Raw genomic sequence first — 17,118 nt, forward strand, 5'->3', positions numbered from 1 at the left:
TTCTTGTGTTATTTCATACAGAAAACAAATGATACTCACTCCTGTTGTAGGAATTTGCAGGCTGAGTCCTTTCTCTTTTTTTGAGGCTTTTTTTGCTACTTTTAAAATTTCTTCCCTTATGGATGTCTGCTTAACATCCTAAATGATATAGCTACAAATATCTGACAGCCAGTGTTTCATCATGTTTAGAAAAAGGTGGCACATTCTTTTTGTGAACTTTGAACTTATCACTTGATCTAGTAAAACAGCAGTATTTGTGCAGTTTGTGTATATGTCAAGCTTTTTATTTATGCATGTCACTCATATCATTGTTTTCTGTTTTAAATTTTAGGTTCTTGGGGGTTTTCTCTATCTGTGAGTACTTGGTAAAAACTTAAACCATAAAGATAAAAGGCAGCAGATAGTGACCAAGCGAGTGGTTTTGGCAAATACAGTGGTGAAGGCCTCCTTCAGGTAGGTAGAGAAGAGGAGGGAAGAGGGTGGCCTTGTAGGAGGTAAAGACAGCATAAGTTTTATTATGGAATGGGATGCTTATAAGGCCTATTCTGAGGATGACCGTTAGATTCATAGGACTAAAGTAGAAGATTTATTTTGGGAGGCACTGTTGATAATGTTGGGAACACATTTTAAACAATTATGAAGGTCAGGTATTGAAAATAGCCATTGGAAATTATGGTTTGTTTTTAATCAAATAGTAATTTGATCCAATCGGTGTTTTAGGAGTAATATTTTTACAGCTTCAGGTCAGGCATGTGCTCAAAGAATACTGAAATAAGTTTTCTCTTAAGGTAATTAGGTACCTGATCTCTAGGGCAGTGGTTCTTGAAGTGTGGTTCCCTCTCCAGCAGTGTTAGTATTATCTGGGTACCTGGGAACATGTTAGAAATGCACATTTGGGGGACCCTGCCCTGTATTTACTAAATCAGAAACTCTGGAAGTTGGGCCCAGCAATCTGCGTTGCAACAAGCCAGGTGATTTCGATACATGCAGAAGTTTGAGAGCCACTGTTCTGGGGTATAGTTAGTTGAAATGGAAAGGAAGGAAAAGCGCAGGACTGACAGAACTTGGTGACTGATGGATAGCAGCATGTTATGATGGAAAAGAGTGCTCTATTGAGGATCATGAGTGTTGAGTCCAGTATCCACTTTATCACCAGCTGTTTTGAACAAGAGAACTGACCTGTCATGGAAGGAGTTCTACTTAGTGATTTCTGAGGATTTTGGAGGCAAATGAAGAATTAAGGTGGACTTTAGGATTAAGTCTGGATTATCAGAAAGATCAGGAGGGATTTTTGAAAGGGAGTGGAGAGAACATCGGGTGGATGTTTTAAGAAAGTGGAACAGATTCTTAAAGCAGGGGTTCTCAGCAGGGACCCCCTTGGGATATTTGGCAATATATGGAGACATGTTTGATTGTCAGAGTAGGAGAGTACTACTGGTATTCTAGTGAGTAGAGGCTAAGGATGCTACTGAAGGTATCCTAATTAGAATACCAAACAGGTCAACCCCCCAAAGCCAAGAATTATTTATTTATTTATTTTTAAAAAGATTATTTATTTATTTATTCATGAGAGACCGAGACAGGCAGAGACATAGGCAGAGAGAGAAGCAGGTTCCATGCAGGGAGCCCGACATGGGACTCGATCCCAGGACTCCAGGACCATGCCCTGGGCCGAAGGCAGGCAGGCACCAAACCACTGAACCATCCAGGGATCCCCTAGCCGGGAGTTACTGAGTCAAAAATGTCCACTGGGGGAAAAAAAAGTCCACTGTATGAGATTGAAAATCCCTGTTTATTTATTAAAAAAAAAAAAAAGATTTTATTTATTCATTCATGAGAGACACAGAGAGAGAGGCAGAGACATGGGCAGAGGAGAAGCAGGCTCCATGCAGGGAGCCTGATGTGGGACTTGATCCTTGGACTCCAGGATCACGCCCTGAGCCAAAGGCATAGACACTTAACCACTGAACTACTCAGCTGTCCCGAAAATCCCTGTTTAAAAAGAAATACCCAGAGGTGCTGAGTGGCTCAGTTGGTTAAGCTTCTGCCTTTGGCTTAGGTCATGATCCCAGGGCCCTGGGATGGAGCCCTGTATCAGGCTCTCTGCTCAGTGGGAAGTCTGCTTCTCCCTCTTACTCTGCTGCTCCCCCTGCTTGTGCTCTCTCTGTGTCAAATAAATGGGTAAAATCTTAAAAGAAGATAGGTAGATAGACTCCGTAGATAGGTTCTGTGTATGTTTCCATCCTGATTTTCTGCTGTTAATCTTAAAGTTTTTTGTTTGTTTTTAATTTTAGAGTTTTAAGTCTAATACAGAACATCTCAAATGTGCTCTCAGATTCCATTTCCCAGGGCTTTGCCCAAAGTAAGCATAAAGGGTTTTTTGTTGCTGTCAAATTTTCACAAAACTAAATGGTTATGGAAAATCCTCAACCCAAGTGCAGATTTATTACTCCTTTTAACTTATCCTAAGGTCAACTTACTTGGATAACCAAAGTAAGTATTCACTGTATTGAGATCAATAATTAAGTTAGAACAAGAAACTTCCTTTTGATACTCACTCTCACAGATAGAAAAATGAGATAAAAGTTGTGGTATTGATGTGAGCAAATATTGGAATATAATGAATTGCCCTGTAGCTCGATACCCTATGATCATGTTTTTAAAATATTTTTATTTATTTATTTGAGAGAGAGAGAGAGAGAGAGAGAGCTCACAGAGGGAGAGAGAGAAGCAGACTCACCACTAAACAGGAGCCCAGAACACTGAGATCATGCATAACCTGACCTGAAGGCAGACACTTAACCTACTGAGCCACCCAGGTACCCCTGTCCTATGATCATTCTCTCTCTTTTTTTTTTTTTTTTTTTTTAAGGTTTTATTTATTAATGAGAGACTTAGGGAGAGAGGCAGAGGCATAGGCAGAAGCAGGCTCCTTTCAGGGAGCCTGATGTGGGGACTCAATCCCAGGACGCTGGGAACACGACCTGAGCCAAAGGCAGATGCTCAACCACTGAGCCACCCAGGTGCCCCTCCTATGATTATTCTTAAGAGAGCGCTTCATGAGCTGGTTGTGGCCCTCTGTGAATTTAATGTAGCCTCAACTTTAATCCATCTCTTTATATCCTTGGATCACAGAAGTTAGGAACTCTGTCCTCTCAGGGCAGTAATCTAGCTAACACACTCTTGCTTCTGACAGTGACCTCAAGAGAATGTAGATTCATAAATATAGTGATGATTTATAGTACTTTTATAGTTTCCAGTGTACTTCTCTGTTGATTATATCTTCTGATCATCATAATTCCGGAGGGTTACCAGAACTTGAGGATGGTGCTACAACTCCAGATGTGGCATCCACATATCTTAATCTGTCTGAAAGATGCCCTTGGAGTCATGTGGTGAATTAACAAAAAAATGGTGAGCCTTTTTGGGTGAATAAGATAAAAAAAAAGTCACCCTGTGTATATATATGTGTGTGTGTGTGTGTGTGTGTGTGTGTGTATTAAGATTTTATTTACTTATTCATGAGAGAGACAGAGAGAGGCAAAGGCACAGGCAGAGGGAGAAGCAGGCTCCATGCAGGGAGCTGACATGGGATCCCGGGTCTCCAGGATCCCACCCTGGGCTGAAGGCGGCACTAAACCTCTGAGCCACCAGGGCTGCCCAACACACACTGTATATTTGAAACAAGGTAGGAAAAAGCCTACTCTGATGGATAATAGCAAACATTAACTGAATGTATACCATGTGCCTCGTACTTGCACTTTATACATATTGACTAACCTCAGCAACCCTTTGACATAGGTCCTATGATTCCCATTTTCTAGTTTGGAAACTGAGGCATAGTGCAATTAAGTAACTTGTCTGAGGTTATCCAGTTAAGAAGAGTCAGAATTCAAAGCAGGCAGTCTGGCTCCCAAGGCTTCTAAGCTATATTGCCTCTTTTTCAACTTTGTTGGAGGACAGTTTGTATATGTTTTACTGATGAACTTTGGTGTTCCCCAGGTAATCTTTTCTCATTCAGGAGATTCATTCGCATAAATGTTTGTTCAGTGCTTACACTGTGGCAGCTACTTTGCTTGGGCCTTACTTTTTCAGAATTTCCAAATACTGTGGTTTCAAGTAGTGCTGAAAGAAATTAAGAGGGCGATGATATACAATTGACCCTTGAATAAGCAGGGGCTAGGGGCCTTGACCTTCTCTGCACAGTTGAAAATCCACATGTAACTTTTGACTCCCCACAACCTTAAGTACTAATAGCCTATTTTGACTAGAAGCATTCCATAACACTACAAAGTCAACAAACATATATTTTGTATATTATATAAATTATATATTCTTATAATGAAGTAAATTAGAGAAAAAATGTTGAGAAAACCATAAGGAAAAGAAAATACATTTATAGTACTGTATTTATTGAAAAATATCTGCATGTAAGATAGCCCATGCAATTCAAATCGATGTTGTTCAAGAGTCATCTCTACTTAGGTTGAGGATCACTCTTTGAGATTGGATGGTCACTAAAGGCTCCCTAAGAAGATGGCATTTTGTGACTGAGACCTGAGTGATGAGGAGTCATTCTTGTAAAGTTTGAATGCTTAGGGGACCAGATCTAGGTCAGCAGAGCTCTAGGTAGAGGGACCAGCAAATGCAAAGCCCTGTGGTATGAATGAGAAAATATTATAAGTACTTAATTTAGTGTCAGACACCATGCAAAGATCTTGGGATACAGTAATGAGCAAGGCAGGCATGGTCCCTCTGTTGTGAACCTTCCAGTTTGGTGGGGAAGTTAGTAATTAAATAGTTCTTTTAGTAATGTCAATTATAGTTACGCAAAGGACTACAAAAGTAAATATAGGCTGCAGTGAGAATATATGATAGAGTGACCTAATCTAAACTTCAGGAGTGGGGAGGAGGCACCAGAGAACATTTTCTCTGAGAAAGTTTTTAAAACTAAGACCTAAAGAATGAGTAAGAGATAACGAGGCAAAAAGGAAATGATTAGCATATGTGGTTGGAAGGAATCTGACCTATTGGAAGAATCTACCAACCACCAAAAAGGCTAGTGAAACTGCTGAGAAATAAGTACAGGAGAGAGTTAAAATCTTGACAAGGTAGTCAGGAGTCAGGTCAAGTAGGGCTTTATTCTGAAGACAGTGGGAAGGCACATGTTTAGCAGAGGAGTAATATGCGTGGACTAATAACAGCTGCAGTATAAAGAAAGGATCAGGGAGGGAGAGAGAATGGATTTGGTGATGCCAATTAGGAGGCTATCGCAGTGGTTTAGGTAAGATACAAAGGAAATATGGTTGAGAATACAGATAGTGGTATTAGGGAGGGTTTGAAAAGTATTTAGAAAACAATCACAGGATTGGTTCCTTGGATGTGTGGGAGGGTGACTTTAAGGGGGTTCATGTAAGCATGACTCTCAAGGTTTTCTCATGTGAATGACTTGTGATGTCCTTTTATTGAGATAGGGCACACTGAGGAAAAGCCGGTCTGGAGATTGAGGGGATGAGCATAAAGCTCACTTTTGAGCAGGTTTGGTCAGATTGGATGTGAGGTATCTCTAGAACTGTTGAATAGGTAACGGGCTATGGTTCTGGGCCACAGGAATGGCTTTTTGGCATACACCTGTGTCTTGTTGGCATACATGTGCATAAATAAAGTTGGGTAGACATACAGTAGCTTACAAAGGGAGTGAAGGAGGGCCAGGGGGTATGAGGAAAATCAGGAGAGTAGTGGTATCTTAGAAGCCAGAGGATTGTGATGCTTACTGTTTATCAAGCACTGTGTTAAGTGTTAATACATTTTTACTCATTTAATGCTTGTAACTATGAAGTAGGTGCTTTTATTATCTCAGTTTTATAGATCAGGAAAGCTCCATAAGATGGAGCTATATAATTTGTCCAAGACCATCAGATAACAACTGGAGAGGTTATTGGTTTTTTTTGTTTGTTTGGTTGGTTGGTTATTTTATTTTATTTTATTTTTTTGGTTATTGGTTTTTGAGCCCAGGTTTGTCCAGTTCCAGGTGGTATTCTTAAACATTTCATACTGATGGTGTTAAAAAAAGAGGAAGGGTATAGTCAGCTGATACGGATGCTACCCAGAGGCTGAGTATATTGAAGATGGAGATTTTCATTGGATTTGGCAACATAGAGGTGATTTTAAACTGGAGTTTCGGTGGCAATTTGGAGCAGAAGACATTCTTCAAAATAAATGTGAGGTTAAATAGAGACAGTGAATGAAGAGAAGTGTAGAGAAGTTTGGCTGTGAAGAGAGAAGGGGAGCAGGTCATAGTTACAAGTTAAAGTGCTGGATCCAGAGAAGGTTCTCTCGTGTTTTTGTTATATTTTAAGATGGAAGAGACCACTGTATTTTTTTGTTAATGGTGCTATCATCTATTATTCTTTCCTATGTTATTCTTCATATTTAACCAGTAGCTATTATCTGATGGATTTCTCATATTCATCTTTATGTAGTTTACACTGCCACTCCAACAGTTTGGACTCTTAGTCTAGACTATTGTAGTCACCTCTTCCTTGGATTTTTTTGGGGGGAAGGTGGGTATCTTTACCATTGTTTCTTAATGTTGTGTTTCTCAGGTTCTTTTTTTTTTTTTTTTTTAAGATTTTATTTATTCATGAGAGATAGATACACACACACACACACACACACACACACACACAAGGCAGAGAGAGAAGCAGGCTCCACGCAGGGACCCGATGCGAGACTTGATCCTGGGACCTGGACCCCAGGATCATGCCCTGGGCCGAAGGCAGGCGCTAAACCACTGAGCCACCGAGGGATCCCCATGTTTCTCAGGTTCTGATCATGTTCTTATCCTCTGTAAATTCTGTAAAGTCAGTGGTGTGGAATGGACACTGGACTTTGGTTCATGGTACCTGGCTTTGAATTTCAGTTTATTAAGCTTAACTTTGATGAACTTAATTTTTTTTGACACTTTAAAAAATTTTATTACCTTAACTTTACCCCTAACATGGGGCTCGAACTTAAAACCTGGAGATCAGGAGTCCTGTATGTTTTATTGACTGAGCCAGCCAGGTCTTCTATGAACTTTAATTTTTCATGTGTGGATTAGTGAAAATAAAACTTAATTTTTGGAAATTGTTTATAAGTGCTTGGTTAAATTGAAGGGTTTTGCCATTGTAGGCACAAACTTCTTAGCCTGATATTCAGGCCCCAATTGACTACTACAGTCTTATTAGGTACTCTTAATTCATGTATGTTCCAGCCAAACCAAGCTACCTTCTTGTTTTTTTCCACACACTTGTGTTGTCTCCTTGTCCCTACCATAGTTCTCATCTTCTAAACCCTATTTGCAATATTTTTTCCTTAGTCCTGTGTATTGAAGGAAACTTCTTTCCTAAATCCTCATAATTTTTCTTCCTTACCTCTTACGGTGTCTAACTGGATACAGATAGAAAGTTTAATTATGTCTATATTATATGCTCCATGAGGACAAGGCAGGACTTCCCTGGCACACACATAGCATAATATTGTTTACGTCATTGAGACTCACATTGCTGGTTGGTTAACTTTTCATGAAGACAAAGTATAATAAAATTAATCTACTATATTCTGAGGTTGAGTGCTGACAGTTATTAGAAGAATGTCTAGAATAGAACCAAAGAGAAGGGAAGCCAAGGAACAAAAATTTGCCATATGTTGTTCTGGTCATTAGAGAAAGGAGAAACAAGCTACTTATTTCTTGAGACCATCTAGTTACCCTTTTTTTTTTTAAATATTTTATTTATTTATTTATTTATTTATTTATTTATTTATTTATTTATATATTTATGAGAGAAGCAGAGACATAGGCAGAGGGAGAAGCAGCCTCCCCACAGGGATCCCACTGTGGGACTTGATCCCAGGACCCTGGGATCACAACCTGAGCCAAAGGCAGATGCTCAGCCACTGAGCCACCCAAGTGTCTGTGTCTCTTATACTATGTTCACTGGGCTACTTTCATAATTAGTTTGGTTCCCCTGTTGATATTGGGAAATGGGTTTCCTGGATAATAGGCATGAGTATTTGTTGCTGCTAGGCATTGTGAGGAAGTTAATTGAAAGTCCTTTTGCCAGGTTGAATAGTAGCCTACCAAGATTCCTCCTTTGAACTTTCAGGAGACAAAATGTCCACTTAACAGAATAGTGTCTACAAACACTCTATGTGCAAAGGTTTGAACATGGTATATAGAATGGTAAGGTACCATTTTCCAGACCCTTTTCTTAGGGAAGCATTTTCTTGACCAGATCTTCCAGTTATAAATTCTCTGTAGTATAAAATATTTCTTATGCATAACACCTGTCAAAATTGCAACTCTATATTTACTTGAATTGTTTGATTGTCTGTTTCCCTTTCAGATTGTAAGTATCATTATAGGCTGCTACGATGCCTTTTCTCACTGTTTTATCCCCATGCTTGGTATAGTGTCTGGCCCATAGTAGGTACAGATGAATTTTTTTTTTTTCTGTGAATGTGCATCTCTAAAATGCTCTCCCTCCAACCCCATTCTGTCTTCTCAGTAAGCTCCTAATTGTTCTTCAAGCCCATAGATATTCTTCTCTTGAGTTCTCCTCAGTTACATTCCTGAGGCACTTTGTATGCATTTCTGTTGTAGGACCAGTCATGTGTTAAAATTATTTGACCATGAGTCTCTTTCCATCCAGCTGGAGTAGACGTCTTTAAGACAAGGATCATGTCTTAATTTAAGTGTTCAGAAAAGTGTTGAATTGAACAAAATGTGTTGTGCACTTTCTAAAATACATAAATTTGTAGAACATAAAAATTGAACGCTAACAATGGAAAGAACCTTAGATTGGTAATCAGAAAGACTCTCCAAGCTTTATTTTATTCATCTGCAGGTCTTTCTCAATTCTAATAGTTTAAACTGGTTGTTTTCTTTTTCTTTTTCTTTTCTTCTTTTTTTTTTTTTTTTAAGATTTTTTTTTTTACTTATTCATGAGAGATACAGAGAGAGAGAGGCAGAGACACAGGCCGAGGGAGAAGCAGGCTCCCTGCAGGGAACCCGATATGGGGGGACTCAATCCGGGAACTCCAGGATCATGTCCTGAGCCTAATGCAGATGCTCAACCACTGAGCCACCCAGACGTCCCTAAACTAGTTGTTTTCAAAGATGACCACATCATCTGGGAGCTTGTTAGCATTGCATAGTCTCAGGTCCAGCTCCAAACTTACTGAATCAGAAACTGGGAGTGAACCTAGGAATCTGAGCTCAACAAGCCCACCAGGTGATTCTGGTAGATGATAAAGTTTGGGAACCACTGGAATTATTTTAGCAGTCTATTTTCTGTGTGTTCAAAAAAAAATTAAGTTAACTACCTTAATTTAAACTTCAGAGCTTAAAGTTATTTTTTTTTTTTTTAAGATTTGTTAAATTTATTTATTCAGAGAGAGAGAGAGAGAGGCAGAGACACAGGCAGAGGGAGAAGCAGGCTCCATGCAAGGAGCCCGATGTGGGACTCGATCCTGGGTCTCCAGGATCACACCCCGGGCTGAAGGCGGCACCAAACCGCTGCACCACCGGGGCTGCCTTAAAATTATTTTTAAAGCTTTTCTTCATGTGTTTCCTTCTAGTTGAACGTGTGGACATTTTTCTAAACTACTGATCATAGCTGTATAGCCAAAGTGTTTGAATCAGAGGCAGTCAGTTCAGAAGTATTTGAAGACTGCTGCTTAATGCCACTTGCACAAAACAAAATATGTACATGTGTGTTTATTTATATCTGTATGTGTGCACCTAACACACACACACACCTGCTTTTTTTTCTTCATTTTCCGTGGAAACTTCTCCATGATGAGTGGTTAAAGGAAGGGAATGGTAAAGTACAGGCTTTTATGAGACAGACTTGAAAGAATGGTATGGCAGAATTAGACATATCAAAAAGTAGAGGTTGCTTTTTTGCAGTAGCAGGTATACATACTTTTTTTTTTTTTTTTACCTCCTTTGCCAAGGAGCTTATTTATTTATTTTTAAAAAATATTTTATTTATTCATGAGAGACCCGGGGGGTGGGGGGGGGTGGGGGTGGGAGGCAGAGGCACAGGCAGAGGGAGAAGCAGGCTCCATGCAGGGAGCCCCACATGGACTCGATCCCGGGTCTCCAGGATCAGGCCCTGGGCTGAAGGCAGCGCTAAACCGCTAAGCCACCCGGGCTGCCCTAATTTTATTTACTTTAGTTCTTGCAAAGCTAACATACAGCATTAAATTAGTTTCAGGTATATAATATAGTGATTACCAAGAAGCTTTCTTAGCAGTAAATGTTTGCCTCAGTGTTACCTGCAACAAGTTATTGTGGACTGAAAAGTGCTTATTGTTGGTATTCCTTGACTTCCTGTAAAGGGAGTTGTATACTTTACTGATAGGATCCATATAATAGCTTATCTCAGATGTATATTTTGTGCTTGGCACCATGCTAAGTGCTTCAGATGTGGCCCACTTAGACCATTGTTGTTTTGGCTTAATACCTTGAGTCTAAATTTACTTTGTTAAATAGAGGGAATCTTTTAGAAATGGAATTTCTGAAAAGAACTCCTTTTAAGATACAGTGTTGCTGCCTGGTTGAATGCAGGATTTAGTAAACAGTATCATTTGTTCCATTTACAATTTCTGTACCATTAGTTATAACACATCTCAGACTTTGTAAATTGAAGAAGCCTATTTTTTTTAGTCTTTCCTTAAATGGAAGTTACTTCTTTTTTTTTAATTATTATAATTGCCTTTCTCCACATTTTTTCTATCTTTTAACTATTTCTTAGTGTGGTTGTCAAAACTGTAAGAATTATCATAAGCTCAGAAGTTTTGTTCTTTTGGTTTTGTGCTCATTTATTTATTCAACAAACCTTCTCAGGCGTACTTTCAGTGTTTAAAGAATGTACTGGGTATACAGAAATGAGTTGTCTTGTACCCTGTTCTCATAGTCTGATAAGAGCCATATAAACAAATAATTATGCTATACTCTGATAAATGAAATTTAGAAGGTACAAAGTACAGAAGCAAGAGAAAGGAGGGAATGACTGAGGAAGAAATTCAAAGAAGAGGAACCAGCAAGTCCAGAGGCAAATATGTTTGAAACAAGCGTTACAAGTTCAAAACAGCATTGCCAGAAGTTGAATGTTACTGGAACATAAGAATGGTAGGGAATCGGAGAGGTGAAGAGTCAGTCATGTAAAGTTGTATATACTTTGTGCAGTTGGTAATGGGGAGACATTAAAAGAAGTGTAAACATGGGGGAGGCTTGATCATATTTCTTATTTTTTAGAGACAGAACAAGTGAGTGAGTCGTGAGGAAGGGCAAAAGGAGACGGAGAGAGAGTCTAATGCAGACTTTGAGTGTGGAGCCTGATGTAGGGCTCAGTCTCATGACTCTGAGATTATGATCTGAGCTGAAACCAAGGGTCAGACACTTAACTGTACCACCCAAGCCCCCCAATCATATTTCTGTTTTAGAAACTTCACTGTTGGAGGGTGTTGTGGAGGATAGACTGGTGAAGGAAGAATTGCAGAGGTAAGGGAATGAAATAAGAATCTAATAGTTCGGAAAGAAATGATAACTAGAGGTTTGGTACCAAGAGTAGAGGTGGAGGCTAGACTGAATCAAGTTTTTTGGCAAAGAGTTGATAGGACTTGGTGATCTCATCAGATGTTCTGGAAGAGGAGGATAACTCGCAGGTTCTTGTTTTAAGTCCTAGGTTGATAGGTAGTGCCATTGGCTAAGAGAGAATACCATGGTTTTATACAAAGGTAAGAATATAATTTGGGTGGGGATCTCTGGGTGGCTCAGTGGTTTAGTGCCTGCCGTCAGCCCAGGGCATGATCCTGGGGTCCTGGGATCGAGTCCAGTAAGGCTCCCTGCATAGAGCCTGCTTCTCTCTCTGCCTGTCTCTGCCTCTCTTTCTGTGTGTCTCTCAATGAATGAATGAATAAAATCTTAAAATATATATATATATTTTGATTTTTTAAAAAAATTTATTTATTTGAGAGAGAGAGAGTCCCAAGCAGCCTCTACACTGAGCATGGAGCCCAGTGTGGGGCTCAGTCTCATGATCCTAAGATCATGACCCAAGCTGAAACCAAGAGTTGGAGGGTCAACTTTAGATGCCTGCAATGTTGATTTTTTTTTTTTTTTTTAAGATTTGTTTGAGAAAGAGTACATAAGGGGAGAGGGAGAGAGCAAATCCTCCAGCAGACTTCTCACTGAGTGAGGAGCCCAACTCAGATCTTGATCCCAGGACCCTGAGATCGTGGCCTGAGCCAAAACTAAGTCAGCCCCTTAACCAACTGAGCTACAGAGTCAGCCTCTTCACCAACTGAGCTACGCAGGTGCATAATTTTGATTTTTTTTTTAATGTTAATCTTTATGTCTATGGTGTAGTATATTTTATTCACCAATTATTGAGTGTACTTTATGAAAAACTCTACCCAGAGATTCTTGGCTAATGTCATGAGGTAGCATAATAGATTTGGGTGACTTTTTTGGGGCAAAATTAGTTGAGAAACCATTTTATTTTAATTACTATATGAATTACTTAATTTTTTCTAGGCCTTTTTACCTGACACTTGTCCAAGTCTGAGGCTAATCATATAACATTCATTCACTTGGCTTGTGAGCTTTCTCAATTTATCTCCCTTTGTTCACAGTGTTACACCAAGTTGTCCTCTATGTCATTTATAAAGATATTAGGAACTGCCCCAAACATTATGTTATGGAGGACACAAACATTTGGGGAGATCCATTTTCTTTTGTACTTTATTAAATTTTTTTTTTAACCAATTCTTCATATGTGACACAAAATTGTTCCAGATTCTATATTTTAAAAATTTGGGGGGTCACCTGGTTTGTTCAGTTGGTAGACCATGTAACTTTTGATCTCAGGATTATGACCTTGAGCCCCAGATTGGGCGTAGAGTTTAATTTTATAAAATCATTGTAAAAATTTTATTTTATTTATTTATTTTTTGTAAAAATTTTATACAGAGCCTTGTTAAATGTTTTTGTAATTCTAAATACATTATTATTATTTTTTTAGTTTCTCCCTTTATGGAGTCCATGTGGCCATTATAATAGCACATTCAAGAAAGCCCCACTTGGTACTTGTGCCATCTTAAGTCAAGTTGGAATTTTGTACCACTGGGTACAAAGAGCCAGAGAACTCCACTGGGTAAAAGTAGAATAGGAATTTCTAATGCCATGGTCAAATGTACATAGTGGTTTTAGATGAAGGAAGGTAGCACATCTCTATGCCTCTCAGCCTGCCCTGTGTAAGAACAGCCTTTTCTCATTTTTCAGAGGTTTAGAGTTTTCTAATCACCTAGCTGTATCTCTTCATTTGGTGGACTCATCTGAAAACTGAAACCTATTGGCTAAAATTTCTCAGTCTTGTTCTACGTAATAATTACTTGAATGTGTATACCTGCTCATATTAATAAAATTCATTGGCTTCTGCTAAATCTCTAATGGGACTAGAATGGCAAGCAGACACATGTCCATTTGAACCAAAATCTGTCTGTTCGTTTCACAAGCATCTGATAAGTTCATTGCCACAGGACTTTAAACCAGAAGCACTGGCTTAGCTGTGAAATAGTTTCTATTTCTATTCAGTTTCTGAAAAGACGTTCCTTTGGGTATAAATGCTTTTTTATATGCTATTAAATTCTAAAAATACTTTATTGGCTAATTGTACTAAGGGATTAATTGATATTAAAAGGGCTCCTAGAATTGTAATTAAATACAGGGATAATACAAAGGACTTGAGAAAAATTCAGATAGGATTTTCACATGGGTAAAATTTTACCTTTTTCCATACTGATCAGTCTTTTGGAATGTAAAAGTGATGACTCTCCATTATTTATTAATGTTTTTGCTTTCTTCCCTCAACTTTGATAGAATGTGTGTGTGTTTTTTTTTTTTTTTTTTTTTAAGATTTATTTATTTATGATAGACAGAGAGAGAGGCAGAGACACAGGTGGAGGGAGAAGCAGGCTCCATGCCGGAAGCCCGATCGGAACTCGATCCCGGGACTCCAGGATCGTGCCCTGGGCCAAAGGCAGGCACCAAACTGCTGAGCCACCCAGGGATTCCCCTGATAGAATGTTTTTAAGAGGATTCCCCCCACTCTAGTGATAGAAATTATATATGCTAGTTGTGAAAAATACATTAGAAAGACACTCATGATCCCACACTGAACCAGCATATCTTCTAGTTGTTCCCATACATAAAAGTATTTTTATGTAGCTAAGATTATGCTTGATATTTTATTTTATTTTTTATTTTTTTTAAAGACTTTATTTATTCATGAGAGATAGATACAGAGAGAGAGGCAGATAAACAGGCAGAGAGAGAAAAGCAGGCTCCATGCAGGGAGCCTGATGTGGGACTCGATCCCGGGCCTCCAGGATTATGCCCTGGGCCAAAGGCAGGCGCCAAACCGCTGAGCCACCCTGGCATCCCTAATTTTATATCTAAGTTTATCACTATCATTTCCATGTCACTAAAAAGTCTTGTGAAAGACCATGGCCGCCTCTAGTTTATTTGCTCATTTTTCTGTTATTGGGCTTTGGGTTATATTCATTTTGAGAGGGGGCATTCAAAATAAAAACAAAGTGAACTTAATCATATATTTGTTTTTCTATGTTTCTTTTTTCTTTTCTTTAAGATTTATTTATTCATGAGAGACAGAGAGAGAGAGAGAGGCAGAGACACAGGCAGAGGGAGAAGCAGGCTCCTCACAGGGAGCCGGATGCGGGACTCCCAGATCCCAGATCCTGGGATCACGACTTGAGCCGAAGGCAGATGCTCAACCACTGAGCCACCCAGGTGTCCCTGTTTTTCTGTCTCTCAGTATATCCTTATCATTCCTTAGAAGTATAGTAATTGAGGTTATAAACATTAAAAAACTTATGAAAATGTTTAAACATGCACAAAGTAAGCAATAGTATGATGAACTGTGTACTTCTCACCAACTGCAGAAATTATTAACATGAGGAACTCTTCTTTCATCTGTATCCTCCACTCTCTCTCCGTTATTTTAAATTAAATCCCAGATGGGGAGGGCACCTGGATGGCTCAGTTGGTTAAGCATCTGCTTTTGGCTTAGGTTATGATCTTGGGTCCTGGGATCGAGCCCCAAGTTTGGCTGTCTGCTCAGCATGGAGTCTGCTTCTCCCCCTACCCCACTCATGCACATGCTCTCTCTCTCTCTTTCTCTCTCAAATAAAATCTTTTAGAAAAATCCCAGATGGGGTTATTTATTTATTTCATCTGTAAACACTTTAGTTCTATATATCTTAAGTTTTTAGTAAATAGTAAAAGCAAAAATTACTGTTTGTGAATAGGAATAATGCAAATACAGAAAAGAACATAAAACATAAATTTTTAAAGAGATAATTTATTTATTTATTCATGAGAGAGAGAGAGAGAGAGAGAGGCAGAGGGAGAAGCAGGCTCCCTGCAGGGAGCCTGATGCAGGACTTGATCCCAGGACCCCAGGATCACAACCTGGGCAACCAAAGGCAGATGCTCAACCACCGAGCCATCCACGTGCCCCAAAATATAAATTTATTATAATTCAGTGAGTGATCAGAAAATGAACATCCTTATAACTATCACGCAGTCAAGATTGGAATTGCCACCACCTCAGAAGCTTCCTCATGCCTCTCCCAATCACTAGTTTGTTTTTTTTACCCAGTAAGGACTTCTAACATTGTAATTTAGTTTTGATTTTGAGGTTTGAAGAAATGGAATAGTATAGTATGTATTCTTTTTTTTCTGGTTTGTTTTACCTGATATTATGAGGTTCATCATGTTGCTCTGTAATATAAAGACTTCAAAAGCATAGCCACATTACCAGTATCACAGTAAAACAAATTTTTTTGTTAAGATTTTATTTTTAAGTTACCTGTACACTCAATGTGCGGTTTGAACTTAAAACCCCAAGATCAAGAGCCACATGCTCTGCCGACTGAGCCAGCCAGGTGCCCCTGAATAATTTCTGAATATTTTTACTCAGATTTCCCTAATCTTTTTTTTTAAGTGGTTGGTTGTCTTCTTTTTCAGACAAAGTTCATTCACATGTTTGTTTGTTTGTTTGTTTTTAAGATTTTATTTATTTATTCATGATCGACATAGAGAGAGAGAGAGAGAGAGAGGCAGAGACACAGGCAGAGGGAGAAGGAGCCAGGAGCCTGATGCGGAACTCGATCCTGGGACTCGATCCTGGGACTCCAGGATTGCGCTCTGGGCCAAAGGCAGGCGCCAAACCGCTGAGCCACCCAGGGATCCCACCCCCCGCCTTTTTTTTAAGATTATTCACATGTTTTGTAAAGTTACTATGTCTCTGAAGTCTCTCTTAACCTATAGGTCACTTCTCCCCATTTTTCTTTTCTGGTGGAAAAATGTGGTTACTTGTCTTACAGAATTTCCCACTCTCTGGATTTTACTGATTGTATATTTGTGGTGTCATTTTTTAAAAATTGAGATATATGTAACATACATTAGAGTGCACAAGTCTTGTGTTCAGTTTGGTGAGTTTTGACAGTATAGTGCTATTCAAAACAGCATACAGAGAACATTTCCCTTTTTTTTCTTTTTTTTTTTAAGATTCTATTCTATTCTATTTATTTGAGGGGATCCCTGGGTGGCTCAGCAGTTTGGCGTCTGCCTTTGGCCCAGGGGTGATTCTGGAGGCCTGGGATCGAGTCCCACTTCGGGCTCCCTGCATGGAGCCTACTTCTCCCTCTGCCTGTGTCTCTGCCTCTCTCTCTCTCTCTCTCTCTCTCTTTCTGTGTGTGTGTGTGTCTCTCATGAATAAATAAATAAAATCTTAAAAAAAAAAAAAAAAGACTCTATTTGAGACCGAGAAAACAGGAATCGGGACAGAGGAGAGGGAAAAGCAGGTTCCCCACTAAACAGGGAGCCCCATCTAGGGCTTGATCCCAGGATCTCAGGATCATGACCTGAGCCCAAGGCAGCCGCTTAACCTGCTTAACCACGTAACCAACTGAGCCATCCAGTCACCCCCAGAGAACAATTCCATCTCAATGGAAAGTTCTTTGTGCCTATTTGCAGTTAGCGTC

General features: G+C 39.3%; 1 protein-coding gene across 10 annotated transcripts in view; it reads left to right on the plus strand.

The window, feature by feature from the left end:
- The window catches only part of KDM2A (lysine demethylase 2A), a 115,470-nt gene that overhangs the window by 8,702 nt on the left and 89,650 nt on the right, over positions 1 to 17,118 (plus strand). The window contains exons 1-2 of one of the 10 annotated variants that reach the window (XM_077862583.1): positions 437 to 453; positions 2,295 to 2,362. The exons of 4 other annotated variants lie outside the window; for them this stretch is intronic. In XM_077862583.1, the coding sequence (XP_077718709.1) occupies positions 2,324 to 2,362 (39 nt within the window). In that variant the 5' untranslated portion in view covers positions 437 to 453; positions 2,295 to 2,323. Of the gene's footprint in view, positions 1 to 331; positions 454 to 2,294; positions 2,363 to 2,693; positions 2,820 to 3,277; positions 3,415 to 12,177; positions 12,367 to 17,118 lie in introns of those variants that run through there. 5 more of the 10 variants (XM_077862585.1, XM_077862588.1, XM_077862586.1 and 2 more) reach the window with 5 other exon arrangements.

This window comes from Canis aureus, chromosome 21 (genome assembly GCF_053574225.1).
Source record: "Canis aureus isolate CA01 chromosome 21, VMU_Caureus_v.1.0, whole genome shotgun sequence".
In the NCBI taxonomy this organism is placed as follows: Eukaryota; Metazoa; Chordata; class Mammalia; order Carnivora; family Canidae; genus Canis; species Canis aureus.